Raw genomic sequence first — 17,022 nt, 5'->3', positions numbered from 1 at the left:
GCATTGATACTGCACATTAAAAAAAAAGAAGCACTGATAAAATTACATCAGTTTTGACATATATATATATATATATATTAAAATTGGTGTCATGTTATCAAGGTTTCTTTTTTTTGAATGTGCGGTATCATTGCTATATATGTGAGTGTGTGTGTGTGTGTGTGTGTGTGTGTATGTATGTGTGTGTATATATATATATATATATATATATATATATATATATATATATTTATTCTCTAATAATGATTAGATGATTAATGAATATGACCCAGACCCACTCCTGTCACCTACAGACACCCAGTCACACTCAGACCCACTCCTATTACCTACAAACAGTCAGACCCACTCCTGTCACCCACAGACACTCAGACCCTCCCCTGTCACCCACAGACACTCAGACCCTCGCCTGTCACCCACAGACACTCAGACCCTCCCCTGTCACCCACAGACCCTCTCCTGTCACCCACAGACACTCAGACCCTCTCCTGTCACCCACAGACACTCAGACCCTCTCCTGTCACCCAGGCACTCAGACCCTCTCCTGTCACCCACAGACACACAGACCCTCTCCTGTCACCCAGACACTCAGACCCTCTCCTGTCACACACAGACACTCAGACCCTCCCCTGTCACCCACAGACCCCCCATGTTCAGTCACCTTTGGTCAGGCATCTGGCTGGCAGGTTAAGCTGGCCACTCTTCATGCCGCCTTGATCAGCCCCTGGGGCACCGCCGGCTCTCTGATCTATGAAGCTGTCCCGGGATTAGGAGCTGCTGCTGCTGTACATGCGCAGCAGCTCCATTTTGGCCTCTTAGAATGTACAGCAGCCGCGGTGCTGCTTGTACATCAGGCCAGCTGACACATTTTGTGAGGGGTGAGGGGGAAGGGGGGGGGTGCGCCTACGTCAGGGGGGCCCCACAGCCGCGTGCACAAGCAGAAGAATCGGATCACCAACTGACAGGTGATCCGATCAGCGGGCGGGCGGCGGGGGGCCCTCAGAAAGAGGGGGGCCCGGGGCACATGGCCCCTGTGCCCCCCCCTTAATCCGGCCCTGGGTGGATGGTAGGTTGTTCTTTGAGGAACATATTAGTTTTAAGTGTCGTTTGATACATATTATTATTTTAGGTGCTCATTGCTACATATTATCAATGAATTACATGTATCAATGTAGGTCATTGTGGTTACCGCATGAGGGGTGTACCGACTACTAACCAATACAGAGAGATTTCCCACACTCTGACCAATCAGAAGGAAACTGCTCTGTATTAATGACAGACATGCGGAGCTGGTTCTCGTTATTAATATGGTTATTGATATTTTTCCAAAAGAATTACAAGGAAGAAGACATAAGAGGATCCCCCTGGGTTTAGGTGAGAAATTACTCTGTAAACAAGGATTTTTGTGGGAGTGTTTATTTCAATACATTTATTGATGGTGCACTAAAGGTCTGGGGCATGTTGGTACTTGTAGTTCTACACTAAGACTCCAGTTATCATCATGATTTATGCATTCACATGCAGTTATGTGTGTATGCCGAGTTGCACGGATCTTAAGATCTTTGGTAAAGAATGTAGGAAGATTCTGTGTCATGGAGGGATTTGTAGAAATTCAGTTGCAAACTAACTGACTTTGTAGCAAGATTGTCATGAAATAAATTTCAGTTGCACCGATGACTAAGGACTGCAAGGTCCTGAAATGCATCAAGTTCAGGGGCGGGCTGGACCGGGGGGCAGGGGGGCAGCTCTATCTAACGGCAGTGAAGGCATGGAGGCTGGGAATGTGGTGCTTGGCTATAGTGTCATGCCAAGCACCACACTCCCACTCTGAGGAGCAGACAATGCTGCCCCACCTCCTGCCTGCTAAATTAACATGCAGCAGAGATCGGAGTGCAGCACCTGAGGGGGGCGCACCATGTCTGTGGGGCAACCCCAGAGCTGGCATCGACCCTGTATGGAAACGTTTGTTTACACTTTTCTTGCATGTAGCTTAGAGCTGGGGTGAAACAGTGCATTACGACCCTATAGCGATGCAATTCTCACCTCCCAGGTACCTCACTCTCTGCTCTCAATACAGCAGAGTGTGGCCCCTATTCTGAGCCCACAGTCTGAGAGCAGTGCCGGGGCCTCGGCAGGGTCCCCCCCTCCTCTGTGCCCCATAGCTGCTGCACCAATATTTTCACACCCCTGGGTTAGTGCTTATACCCATAGAATTCAAGTGGTTCTACTGAAATTGGGAGAAATAGATGAAAAGTAGTATTGGCAAAACAAAGAGAGATTACGTAATAACATAATTAACATACTTTATTTATAAAGGAGTTAAAATCACTATTCCCCAATGGGCAGGTTGGAGGCTCTAAATACAGTAAAGGAAAGAACAATAATAAATATATAATTTTGTCAAGAACCTGTGAATTACCTATTTTTCTTTATTTAAAACTAATAAAATACAACAGAAACATTTTTTTCAGGATCTGGAAACAATAATTAGACAATTAAATTGTTTGGGTTTAGTTGTTTATAATTGATATATTGCGGCGGTTTATTATATCAACAACATCAATGTTTGTTTTGTTTTTTCAAATTAATTACATGTATTTATTTCTTTTAACATTTTCAAAGAAAATAAAAGGTCAGTAAGCATACAAGTAGTGTAGACCCATCAATATTTTGTGGCCCAAAGCTGGTCTACATGTTTTTCAGATGAATGTAGGAAATAATAAGACTACAGAGAATAAGTATCCAAGATCTGATCAAAATGGTTTTCAAAATCTTTTTTTCCCAAAGGCGGAGTTGTAGGACTAGTATTCTCTCTGCTGGTGCTGGTTTTGCTCTCTGCTCTACGTCTCCAAGCACAGCTAATTATGCAGTAAAAATCCAGGCAACAGTTGTACTCCAGCACCATGTAAGCTCATAAAAAAATAATAATTGCATTTCTGGTTCACCCATGTCAGAGAATAAGATGGTATATATATATATATATATATATATATATCTACTATATAAATGCCTAGTGGCGTGTGTGAAAAAAAACAAACAAGCTGCACCGCCACCTGCTGGGCAGAGTTATACACTGACCTATATATTTCTTGAAGGAGAAGTGACAGTTGGGAGTGGTTGGTGGTTGCTGGGGGTGACAGTAGGGAGTTTTTAACACCTTAAGTAGCTTGATGAAGGATGTGGCGATGAAGATAAAGGATGAGGTGATGCAGAAAAATGATGAGGTGGTGACATGTGGACAAAACCACGTTAAAAAAGGGCACTTGCGTTGGGAAGTAACGCTCTTCCCCTGAGGAGGCCTGGGCTAGGCCCAAATGCATGACAAGAACCTTTTTAACACCTTAAGTAGCTTGATTTGACTAGAATGCATGAATATCATGCACGGGTTAACTTGTATATATATATATATATATATATATATTACAAACAATAACCAAGATACACAGTGGCGTGGAACTCAATGGTGATTAATTGTCCAAATAGTCCAAAGTTTATAAACACTTGCCGATGTGCAGACGGCTGCCAATTCCCAATTATACCAGATGGTGATTCTGGCGGAAGTCTAAAAATAAAAAAGAAGGAATAGGGCACCACATTAGTGTAGTATTGTTAAAATAATGGCAATACTTTAATTGCTGGATTGTGCGCACCAAAAGATAGAATATTACACGTGTATACTTAGTCCAAGATAGTCCCAATCTCCTAGCAGACTCAGAGACAGGGTGATCATAAGCATATAAGGCAGGAAAAAGTGTATAGACCCTTGTGCTTATACCATATGCACAAAATCCATCCAAGGGTATATGTGCGTACCAGAAATAAAAACTTTAAGGCTTATCTGCGTGTAGTCCTGAAGTCTTCACATATTCACTGTTGCTCTTGGACACAAGACATCAGATAAAAGCCAACATGGTGTAGTATATTGTAGCACATAAATTTAATGCACATACAAACAGTAGATATCACACTTACATTTCATAAAAAGAGATACACTTATCTATCTATCTATCTATCTATCTATTTATATATATATATATATATATATATATATATATATATATATATATATATATATACGTATTTATATGCAAGTCTTACATATTTCTGTGTAGTAGTTTTAGTATTTTTATAAAACAAAATAAATTATAGTTGCTTCTGCATTAGAATGTTCCATTCCCAATGCTATTTAAAATGATACATTTTTATATTATTGTATTTATTACCTAGATCAGTGATGGCTACCCTGTGACACTCCAGGTGTTGTGAAACTACAAGTCCCAGCATGCTTTGCCAGTAGATAACTAGCTGGTAGCTGGCAAAGCATGCTGGGGCTTGTAGTTTCACAACACCTGGAGTGTCACAGGTTAGCCATCACTGACCTAGATGATCTAATTTTTCTTATTATTATTACTTGATTACTCAGTCCGAGGGCCAAATGATGGCTGGAGCAGATGGTGCTGAGCTGAGCCACATTGTGTGTGTGGGAAAGTGACTTTGCAAACTAATAGCCGTCTATTGGTCTGCGTGGTCACACACCATCTAGGTTGTGCACCAACTGTTGCTAACACTATACATGCATCCTAGGGGGTGCTGCGCTTTCACACACCACTAGGCTGAGCACACAGCTCCGACTTTTGCCAAGGCTGCACATTTGACCTGGGGGATGGTGGAGAAGTGGCCATACTAGGGCCCGAGGAATCACTCAATGTCCCTAACACAATACTTATTATCTGCAAAATATAACTGTGTCTGTGCCTTCTTCAAGAGAATTTCTATTTATGATTCAAAGTACAAAAGATGGAGCTATGGAAAAGAAGTCAGCGTTTATAAATGTGCACACAAAATTTTTTGCACTATGGCTGATTGTGTGTTTGCCAATTAAACTACCTTTGCATGTTTTACTCTGCAAACATTTAAAACCAATATGGTAGATATAGCCAGCTCAATTGTAAGCATTTTGAAAAGAGTTACTGAGTAAATGTATTGACATTGATTTACTGTGTGAAGAGTCACAGAGCATATTAATTATTCATAGAAGAACATTTACATTATAATGTTAAATGTCTGACAGTTGAATGAACCATGTTCACAGCTAGAAAGATTCCCTTCTCACCTGATATAATATAGCGACTAAGTTATTTATAATTATAGGTTTTAGAGTATAGCCATCAATATCACAAATATGGTCTGTAAATAGGAGTGGAAGTGATTGTGACCATCGGTAACATTCCTTTGTTTAGGAAATCTTCTTACAAATATATAGGTATCCTTACTTTTAGTTTTGCTGATTTTGTTGTTTTATAGTCAAACAGTATTCTATTCAGACAATGCAATGTCAGTCGGTTATATTAATAGATGCATAATTTTCATAGTGCACAAGTATTTAGATGTTGGCTTACCATATCTGTGAAAGTCTTATATGTGTGATTCCTAATAACCAAGCATAGGTATCTTTGCCAATTTTTCTTTCCATTCACATGCTCTCACATTCCATCTCTAATGGCCATGACTACCAAAACTGTTCAATTCCCGTTCATCAATCATGAAGCCTATGTAATCTGGGTTATGATAGTTCAAATGGACTGGTGTAGTTCTTTGCCAAACTAATTATAGCTGCTGGATACTAGAATACTGGATACCAGCTTCTAGACGTTAGAGATAGGGAGGACAGGGCAGGCTGGGCTGGGGTGAGGGGAGCATCTGTTCCCCGGGCTGGTTCCATAGTGGGCTACCTTATGGTGGGTCACTGGGCCATCTGCATTTTTTTCCTTTAGAATGTTCCTAAATAGGTTGCTGAGTCGAGTATTGCCCCACAGACTAAAATTTGCCATTCCGTCCCTGAGGGAAGTTCCACTGAAGTACAGAAAAGCCTAATTTTTAATATACATGTACATATTTCACATGGTTAACTCTGCAATCACCATTCAATGGGTTGACAAAGGGCAGAACATGGGTGTGTTGTTTAGTGACACTCATAGGATGTCACCAGTAAATAGCATGGCAGTACAGTGATTAAAATAAGAAGCGTGACTGTTATACTAATACCATTCAATGAGGAAATAGGCACAAATTCCATTCCAAGCTGTCAGTTAAATTTATGTATAGTGCTCACCAGTGGTGGAAGTGGGGGTGGATACGGTGGTATGCCATACCGCCACTTCTCCTACTGCTTTCACTGCTATCAAATTCCATTCACTTATATTCCCATTACCACCACTTCTAAATTTCCACTTTGACCACAGTTAATCACTGATAGATGTGTAATTTTTTATACTTTCTAAAGTCACCTTATAGTCTTTTATGTCACATTTTACAGTCCAGCCTAAACTAAATTATTATTATTATAATTATTATTATTATTATTATTATTATTATTATTATTATATTACTATTTATTTACAACTATGCTATATTTGTGTATAACAATCTATACGCTGTGGTTAAATGTAATGAGGCACAGTACAGCATCAGTGCTAATGCCCAGTGGCAGTTATCTATTTTTTTGGTTATGAACAGTACTAAGCCCTTAAAGCAGGGTTTCCCAAACCCAGTCCTCAGGGCTCCCCAACAGTGCAGGTTTTCCATATCTCCTTGCTGGAGCACAGGTGTATTCATTACTGACTGACACATTGTAATAGATCCACAGGTGGTCCTAATTATGTTACATGTGTTTTGGAAAACTTGCACTGTTGGGGAGCCCTGAGGACTGGGTTTGGGAAACCCTGCCTTACAGGTTACTGAAGTATTGAGGTAGCTTATGTGCTGGTTACCAGTAATAACTATTTCTGCTACCTTTACCATCAAAATAAATAAATCCAAAACCTCAGCTCTGTGAGATCCTGGAGGGGAGGTCAGGTGACAAGAACAGGAGGGGGCCTTTGCATCACCCTGGCCCCACTCTTTGCTATGCAGTACCAACATTTCACGGTATTGCATAGCAGGGGCGGGGCTTGATGACATGAATCAAGCATTAAAAATTCGAGAACTTCCCAGAAATTCCAGGAGAGTAATCCAGATTGTTATTTTATTTTTTGCTGTTATTTTTGGTGTTTTAAATACACCAGTATCCAGTGTTTAGTGGCTTTATTCTGGTAACACATATTTATGGACTCCAGTGATACACCACAGCCCCTACTGGTATATCTAATCCAACTAAGAAGTGCTTGGATGTCCAATTATCTGGTTTTGTTACTATTGTTTTCTTTTTGAACTGTGTTCATAAATGCTTGGTTTGATGCCACAATACAGAATATACTTTATTTATTTTAGATCTTTGTTATAAATTACTCCACTGTGTTTCGCGCTGGGGAATTACGTATGTTTGGCATGAGTAATCCAGTATGCACTATATATTCCCAAGTAAATCAGACTCTCTTCGATACTGCAATCTATATGGGAGACACAGTAATTAACTACAACATATGGAGCTGCTAATCCAAATTATTGTACAAACACTACCCATAAAACAATTTGCTGTTTTCTAAACTGATAATATTATGCAATGTATAGAATAGCGACTATTCTTTACTTTGGAAATAATCCACCATTATTTACTGTATCTGCCTTTATTTACATGGAATGCTTTTCCCAAGCTTCATAGCTTTAGTTATTTTCATTCTTTAATTCTCTACGAGACATTCGTGCCTACGGCTGGCATGAATGAGCTGGGAAAAAAATACAAAGTATAAGAGATTGAATCATTCCAGGTTCTGTTAAAAGATTTTCTGTTTAATGCCTTTTTACCTTAGTCGAATGCCCATGCTTTGCTTTGGAGGCTGATAATTTTCTGTTAAAGCCAGCAGGCACACATCCACCTCATTACCCTTTTACTGATGAGAAGTAGCCTCTGAAAATCATTGCCATCTCTCTATGTGGTTACACTTGCATGATATGTTACAAGTTCAGGGCCCAACCATTGAGCAGTAAAGCTTCACAAGCAAGTCTCTTGTTCTTTTGTAATGTCCGTACTCATGTTTCTGCCAGTTCTAGAGTTTGGAGAAGCTAATCTAGCCCATCAGCCAGTGTCTTGATATGCTTCATGCATTAAAATGGCTGTTATTAGTCTTGCTATGCATCACCTTTGTGCAATTGGCGGATTCCGTCACAATTCATTATGATCTGTTTGTGCTAATGAGGATTAATTACTACTGTGTATAAAAACTGTCAGAGGTATTTGTTCTGATATACTGCATAGACAGCTTGAAATTTGGTCACTCAGAAAACTAATTTGTGTATTATTTTATTTACCTCTTTTAACAGATGCGTCCCCAGCAATTGCGAACATGGCGGCAAATGCACCCAAACGTGGGACACCATCACCTGCAGCTGTGAGGGAACTGGGTACACGGGTGCTACCTGTCATACTTGTAAGTAAAATGTATTTCTGTTCATAGTGACATTGATCATTAAGCTTAATTATTTAAAGGGACATAAAACATTGCTTTGTAAGGCATACATGTTTTGGAGATATTTGCTTCATTAATAAAAGGGACTCTGTGCAGAATGAATTCCATTTTATACAAAAATAAAGCAAAAAGAAAGCCTACTTGTAGGTAGTATATTTTACCCTTTAAAAGACTTAGGGGTATATTTACTAAACTGTGGGTTTGAAATAGTGAAGATGTTGCCTATAGCAACCAGTCAGATTCTAGCTGTCATTTTGTAGAATGTACTAAATAAATTAAATCAAGAATCTGATTGGTTGCTATAGGCAACATCTCCACTTTTTCAAATGCGCAGTTCAGTAAATATTACCCCTTATCCATTATCGCTCAAAAGAGAAGTTCTCCAGTTGAGTAATATGCACCAATTGTTGCATTGTTGCATTTAATCCAAACACATGCACAATGTTAAAGGATAGCTACAATTTCGGCCGTAGTCAGTCCTCTGTCCTCAGCAGACCCCTTTGCTGTGTTATTTTGTCATCAGATATGACCGGAGTGACAATTGTCAGACTTGCTACACAATAGAGGGGGCGGCCAAAGACCTAAAGGTCTCCCTACAGCCAATGATGGCAGGAGCTGCAGGACTGGTTAAGTGCTATATGCACATTACTAAAAAGTGTATTTAGAAGACTGTTAAACACAAGACAGGGGTTACATTTGCAAATGAAACTAAAAAAATCCACAAAAGTTGAAATAGCCTTAAACACTTCTATTATAACATGACATAAAAACTATAGAAATTGCTGTTGTTTCCCAGGACAGTTGGAGAGGCAAAGGGCTATTCGACCTTTACATGCTCCTGGGAAACTAAGAAATGCCTTGAAATTCAACCTACAATTTCTCCTGAATTTTTGTGCTGTAGTTTGGAAAATAGTAGAAAAACATTGTTATGGGCAGCACTGTTTGCCAGTGACTCCAACTCATAGGAGTCTCTTAACTTAAGTAAACTCTGATTGGTTGCTGATGTTTGCTTAAAGAAAATCAGCCAATGACAGCACATGCCAGGGAGAAGGTAGGACATATTTGCAGGAACTGCTCCAATGCCAGATATGGATGTCAGATGGAGCCCACACTGTTTGTTAGATATTAGAAAAAGGCTTACAAATTATATTCAACATCTAAATAAATATATATATATATATATATATATATATATAGACAGATAAAATGGACAACACAGCTCTGTGCATGCGCCAGATTGGGACTTACGGCAGAGAACACAATTACATGCAATTCATGTCCAGCTCAAATGACACTCACAACTGCCTATGACTTAAAGGGTGGAATGGTTATGGGAAGGGTTAAACGGACATAGTCAGTGTACAGTAAGGGCATGATGAGGTCATACCTATGCAGATGCAGCCGAATCAAGTTCTTAGCATCTCTTAGGTACGTGTTTTTTATCTATATCATTTACACCAGCTGCAGAGCAGGTGTAACTGCCTACTTATAGTGATGACTACATACACAGAAAACCATAGAGATTCCCAAAGCTTACATCAGGCACTGTGCGTGCGCTCGAGCTTGCCACGCCCTTACTGTAAATTGACTACGTGCATACGCCCATTCCACTCCCCGTTCTGCCCATGTAATCGTGAGCTGTCGCAAATGTCCTTTGCGCTCAAAATTTAATTGGATGTTCTTGCGTTCTCTGGCGTATAGTCAGTTTCTGGGCATGTGCAGTGCGGATCGGGATTTACATTCCTTAATGAATCAGACCCACAGTCTGCTGCAGAGGGGTGAAAGGGGGCTTGATTGAAACATTTAGCCAAAAACAAACACTTCAGTTATTTCAGGTATATTATTCAGTTCAGTAATATATAACCTAGGATTTAGGGTAATGCTAAAAACAGGCTTTCCTTAATTTGTTATAAAATTGTCACATTTTCAAAATGTTACTGTAATTGCAAAGCGTGTGTAGGAACCATTGTAAAGTCTAGTTCTGCAAACGAGAGAAAGTCATAAGTTATTTAATTGTGGTCTTAACATTTATTATCTTGCAGTTAGTGTACCTCCCACATGAGATATTAAACTCCATTGAAATTAATGATATGAAAAAGTGATTATTTTTTATTGTCATTTTTCTTATGTTGAAAGCAATTCTGAGACCTGGTTGGTTCCCCTAATATTCAGTCTCATTAATCTGTATGATTTAGGTTTTATCATAATTTAGAAAAACCAGCAGTGTAATTGTATTTAAAAAAAAATGTAAACACAAAGTTTTGAAAAAGCAATAAAAATAAAAATTAAAAATCAAATTAACAAATAAACAGCATGGGTGCATTAACATAGACATATAGGGGAGAATTCAATTCCCCCCGAAGTACCGCAGCGCTAAAACTATTACCGTTATTAGTCTATAGAAAGCAAACCAAGAAGAAGAAGAAATGAAAGAGGGTCAGGGGAATTTAAAGAGTCACTACACCCCACAAATAACATTTCCACATATGAACCATACAGGTAAAACATATTGTTCAGTGTTAACTACAACTCTTTTAAAAAAGTAGAGCATTACCTCCTCACTCCATTATAGATAGTTGAAGCCCCTCACACATCAGATGCAGAGGATAGAAGAGAATGAGATGGACATAATTTGCTAGGTATGAACACATTATTGTTTACGTATATTTATCAGCTCAGTACTACACAGCCTTTGAGGCATATTAATGTCATATAGTGGCTTTACTTGCTCTCAGTGAGTGACTTGCCCTTTTAAAAGAGAAGGAGATGGCAAGTGTGCTTTTAGTGCATTTATGTCACTCTGACTCCTATAAGGCTATTGGGAACTCCTGTGACTGGATGTCAGTAATTATTTAAATACAGCAGCGATAGGAATGCTTAGTTGTTGCCCTGTAAGAATGACAAGTGTTGTGTTACTACAAAATACCTGAAGATTTTCCTGAAGGTCACTGAGTAGTGGTAACAAATCCATGATACCCAGAGATGCTCACCTGTTTAAAAAATACATTCTTTGGATTGATTTCACAGTGCTCATGCACTATGTATATTAAACACCTATACACAGTTCTGCATTTCTCATTTGCGTTAAAAAATTATTCTGTTACACCAATTAAAAAAAAACATTGTAGAATAATAGAAGTAGCAATATTTTATGCAACATTATGGTCCTCCATATATCCTATCTACTTGATTGTATATATTCTATTTTCATGCCTCTATATACTTACTAGCAGTAGTTCAGGAAATAGTAGACATATAAAAGTTGCACATCTATAGAAAAATTAATAAAGAAGTGTATCAACATAACATCATAGGTGATTATGATTGAAAGGAAATGAAATTTTTCAAAATGACTGATAGGGCACAGATGTAAGATTATTTCACATATAACTGTATTTAAACAGGCTGTCCACATTACGATAGCTTTATTACACAAAGTAAGAAGGGAACTTCACACATGCTCAGAAGATATCAGTAGTCAGACAGTAATAAACGTCATAGCCACCAGACCTATACACAGCGATAACAGAGCACACTGATTCCTAACAGGTTCTTCTTCTAGCAGGATGCAGTAACCAATCGGGTGCTAATCTGCAATGTTTACATTTTCTACCTCTGTATTGTGGTAACCTCCATCATTTTCACCAGTCTTCAATATATCATGAATAGACAGCAATTATTTTGGGGATAACTTTAGGTCTCAGAGGATGGACCCACAGTGAATAACAGAAAGGGTTTAGTGAAGCAGTAACTAGCAAGAAGGGGTTTTACTCTTTAATTTTCCAAAACTGGACTAGTCATTAAGATTTATTCCTGATGTTAATATCCATGATTTGTAATTTTGACTTTCCTCAAAGTATCACACTATTTCTCTTGTTGTACATGCTACATATGAGTTTCAGTATATTTTCTTATCCTGTATGTTAAATAATTTAGAATTTATTGAATAGCTGTATTGAAAATAGGGTAGTAATTTACAGTGACCATGTTTAATAGTCATGCTATAATGTCCCAGGGCTCCCCAGTCTCCTGACAATGACCTTCGTTTCAGGATCTGCCAGTTTTACTTCACCATTACTCTTGTTTTGTATGCCAAATATCTGATTCTCACTTTCTGTACTTAGCTATTATTAAACTTCAAATTCATTGTCTAGGTGTTTACAATGTACCGTGATCATGTTCAGTCACCGACTGCTTTGTGTTGTGTCTGCCTAGAACGTACATCATTTGTTGTGTATAGAAAAAATTGCTCAGACTTCAGAATTTCAGAATTATTTATTTTTGCCCAAAATTAAACTAGTGATGTATTACAATTTACCTTATTAATATTATGTTTTTGAGAATGCACTTGTTTAAATGTTACCATTCTTTGGGGTATATTTAATTGTCAAAAGTAACGCGGATTGCGCACTATTATTACGGTATTACGGTAATAGTGCGCGTAATTACCGTTATTACGGTACCTTTACAGCCGGCTTTCTGCTCGCTGCTCAGGGCTGAAATCCGGGTTAGAATTACCGTAAAAATGGTAATACTTTTAACGCTGCGTTACTTTTACGAGTAACGTGGCTAATTGAATATGCCCCTTTGGGCTTGGCAACACAAGCTTTAATACTTCTGTTTTGCATTCCCTTCACTCCTTAATAAACAAGATTACAGTAACTGAGCTAAGAATAGAGATCATTTATCCCTATGCTAATGGTCAGAGTATGTTAATGTGGATTGCTAGATAACAGATTACAGGCAATAGATGGAACAGAACAGCAGTGTATATGTACTCCACTTTCTACAAAGCCTAAGTGCATAGAGATCAGTGTGGTACATGGATTGCACCAAAGATTCCAGTGGTAACGATTTGCGTGTTACATTTTTACTGAACCCACTTGCAATGTTTTACCATTGTCTCCTACAATTTACTTGTAACAAAGTTATGTCCACCAGTAGACATCGACTTGATTCAATGTTCTTTTTATTTTTTATTTTTTAGATACATTAATAATTGTATTAAAGCTATAATTTACTAATTAAAAATCTGCTACAGAACAATAATGATAATAGCATGAATGAATGGCTATTTAACAAGTAAATATTATATCTCAATGAATAGAAATGCTTAACTCTACCAAGACATTAGGAATTTGAGTAAGCCTTGGCTCCCTGTCAATTCCCATCAGATGAGGAATAGGCCTTCGACTGCTGTCAGTTTCTGGAAATCACCATCATTAAAATAAGAAAAGCTAATCCTTGTATTCTTGTACATTTTCTCTCAACATTAAGCTCAGATACCTAGAATAATACCAAACAGCGATATAACAGCTGTACCTGTTCTGTGGTATCAAAGAGGATTTAAAATCTCTTGTTCTGTCTTCCATCTAACAGTAGAATAAAGCTATTGGATTACAAAAACATAGGTCATTGGGAGACAAATGACCTGCAGAATTTTGTCAGTGATATACAACATTGGTTTAAAATGTAATCCTTCTTCTTTTTATTGCTTCCCGAAGGTGTTTCCAATTAAAAGCAGCTTAATTACAGTTTTACATGAAGTGTCCTACAAATTGGCAACAGACTATGACTCTGTTTGAGTGACTATAAAAACAAATTGTTATCAACTTTCCACCTGTAAAGAGATAATAGTATTTACTTAGTATAGCAAACATTTCAGTCACAATTACAAAGAAATGTGTCTTTCACAGAGGGTCTCAAGCTGTTCTTTGTTTTTTTCAGTACCATTTTGGAGTAAATTGCTCTATACTATCACTCTCACACCTGAAATTATTTTAATGGTTGAACAAAGGAACTATAGTAGGTTTGGGGCTTAGAGTAGGCTGAAGCTGTACATGAAATTATGTAGCCGAGCATTCCTGCATAATTAATGTAACTAGTACATAGAGGAGCAGTTCCCAATTAATGTGTTGGAACACATTTCCGTGTCACAAAACATAAGAGATGTGTAGGTGTTTTCATATTCATCTGACTATATGCCATAATTTTAGTTCATTATACAATATAACTTATTCTTATTTGTTTTTACTGAATGTTTAAAATATAAAAACATGCACATATCAAAATAGTATATTTTTTCTTATAATTTAAAACTTTTTATTGTTTAATTGCAAAATAATACAATAATGATTTATTTATTTTTTCTATTCATTTGTGTATGTATAGATATGTGAGCACTCATCAGCCAATTATTGTTCACAGAGCTACTGTTCCAAATAAGAGATTTAAAAATCATAATAGCATAATATATGGTATCTGGAAAAATCATAATGGGAATATTTGTTTTAAAGACACCTGTTAACTATTAACTTTCTTTTTAGATGTGGGGTTTGCAATAATGATTGGTAACACTCAATATCAGTTTGTTCATGTTTTAAGCATTTATATACTTTATGTGCAGAACATCCAAATAAATTACGCCAAGTGTTAGCGATATAAATGCAGTTCTGTAGCTTTTTCTAAAAGCTTATTTGTTACTACGAATAGGGTCTAATGTATCTCAACTCATCTATCTCAACAAATATATTGGGATCTGCTCACCGAACTTCAGTCACCAGTTACTGTAAATCTAACTGAATTTTTTTTTCCGTTTATTCTGTTTCCAATTGTCATAGCTGGTTAGTAGCAAACCTTCTACACTGTTACTGAAGTCCTTATACAAATTGATATAGAAATTGATGTACTTACTCAATTGCACTTTCCATAGAAAGCTGAACAGAAGTAGAAACCACACAGTAGGTTTGAAGATCATTTTATAAAATGCATTTCACACAGCAGTGAAATAATCTTGAAATCTCTGTATATCTTCAGTAAGAGAAATGTTACCCTTTAGCTGTCTAGAATCCATCCTGACCATACATGCAGCTAAAGTGTTAAACCTCTCGCTATTCCCAGTTTTCCTAATAGAGAAAGCATGCAGAATAATGTATCCGTACTATAAATTATAAGGATATTAGGAACCACAGAGGTTTTATGACTATATAAAGGTCATGAAAATCTAACATGGCTTCTAGTATTTTGCAATAGTTTACAGTTGAGGTATGTTACTTAGAATGCACATGTTTTTCTAGGGAACGCTAAAGTGATGATCTCATAACTCCATGATTATAAGCAAGGACATCAGTACTGACCAATTATACAGGAATTCTTTATATGGGTATATACATCAATAAGTATCACTTTAATGTTATATATTATACACCCTGGCTGAGGCCTCCAATTTACTCTCCAAAGAGCTGAGGTGAGGCCACTCCTGACCCACACATGCACAGTGAAAGCACGTGCTCAGTAGAGCCCCCACAAAAAGAGCAGGGGTCCCAGGAAACTTGAGCGGCAAAAACAGTAAAATAAACTTTGAGTGCGTGAGCTATAAATTATACACCAGGGTAATTTATTATACCAGGACTTGCTAGATTTTTTGCTGGAATGTCAAACGAAACAACAATTTTGCAACCTGATCCATATAGGAAACTTTGCAGCCACACCCATGTAAATGCTAAAGCCAGGTGGAACATGCTAGCTAAGCCCAAAACTTGCATTGAGGGCCTTCCCATATATTGCTTCCAATCCACCTCTAGGGCCCTTTAAATGGTGCTGAGAAAGACACATTAGAAGGAAAGATCTAAAACACACTTTCCAAGGAGTTATGACATATTTGAAATATATCAATATCATTGTGTCAGCCTCTACATTGTCACAATATATATTTCTCTCCTTTTAGTGGTAGCACCTTCTGATTAAGACATTTAACTTTTGCTTACCCTTCCACTTTGATAGAGATGGATTTTTTTTTACAAACACCATTTCTGTAACAAATGTATTTGCCATGCCTAATAAACCCACATATATTTGCTAAGTGAAATAATATACTCACTGCTAAACACTGTTTTCAATTGTCTTTTTTATTTCTGGGTTTGTTTTTGACTTTCGATAGAAAATGCTAGCAGCTTCCTGTACTTTATTGTGGGAATTATAGCAGTAGATGTACATTGCAGACTGCGGGGGAAATTCACTAAACTGCAGGTTTTCCTGCACTTTAATGTGTGGCTTGTAAACTGTGTGAGTTAATAAAGATGATTATGATGATGATGACGATAAAAGGCAATAATGCACATCAAATAACATGAATGAAAACTACAAGGTTTGCAGACCTTGCTGGGATAGGAATTCTCTCATGTATTAATCATTGTTAATAATAAAAAATATTGTGTGTCTGACCTGCAAGATAGTTCAAACAGTATGCTATGTGAGCTTGCCTCTCAGAAAGTGTTAAAATAAATAAATAAGAAATAGAAATATAAATCCCCTCCCTTCCACTCCCGAGCCCAGCTGATTCAGCAATGGGTCCGATCTTCTAGGACAGGCCTTGCCAACTTGTGGCTCTCAGATGTTGTGAACTACAAATCCTAGCATGCCCTGCCAGCAATTGACTGCCCATCCATTGGCAAAGCATGCTGGAGCTTATAGCTTCAAAAAACCCGGAGAGTCACAGGTTTTCCAGGCCTGCTCTTGGGGTTTGAGGCCCAAAAAAATTATCACTCCCCCGCAGCTAGAGAGTACTGGCCTAATGCTGATTACTACTGGACCCCTCCTCCTGGTATTACCAGAGTAATAT

At 37.8% G+C, this 17,022-nt stretch overlaps 1 protein-coding gene across 2 annotated transcripts in view; it reads left to right on the top strand.

Moving 5' to 3' along the window:
- CNTNAP2 (contactin associated protein 2) overlaps positions 1-17,022 on the top strand; it is a 1,405,747-nt gene that overhangs the window by 948,812 nt on the left and 439,913 nt on the right. For both annotated transcript variants that reach the window (XM_075212518.1, XM_075212517.1), the window contains exon 11: positions 8,257-8,363. In XM_075212518.1, coding sequence (XP_075068619.1) covers positions 8,257-8,363 — 107 coding nt within the window. The remainder of the gene's footprint in view (positions 1-8,256; positions 8,364-17,022) is intronic.

Source organism: Mixophyes fleayi, chromosome 5 (assembly GCF_038048845.1).
Source record: "Mixophyes fleayi isolate aMixFle1 chromosome 5, aMixFle1.hap1, whole genome shotgun sequence".
NCBI lineage: Eukaryota > Metazoa > Chordata > Amphibia > Anura > Limnodynastidae > Mixophyes > Mixophyes fleayi.
The sequence above is the reverse complement of the archived record's forward strand: the minus strand, read 5'-3'. Positions and strand labels throughout refer to the sequence as shown.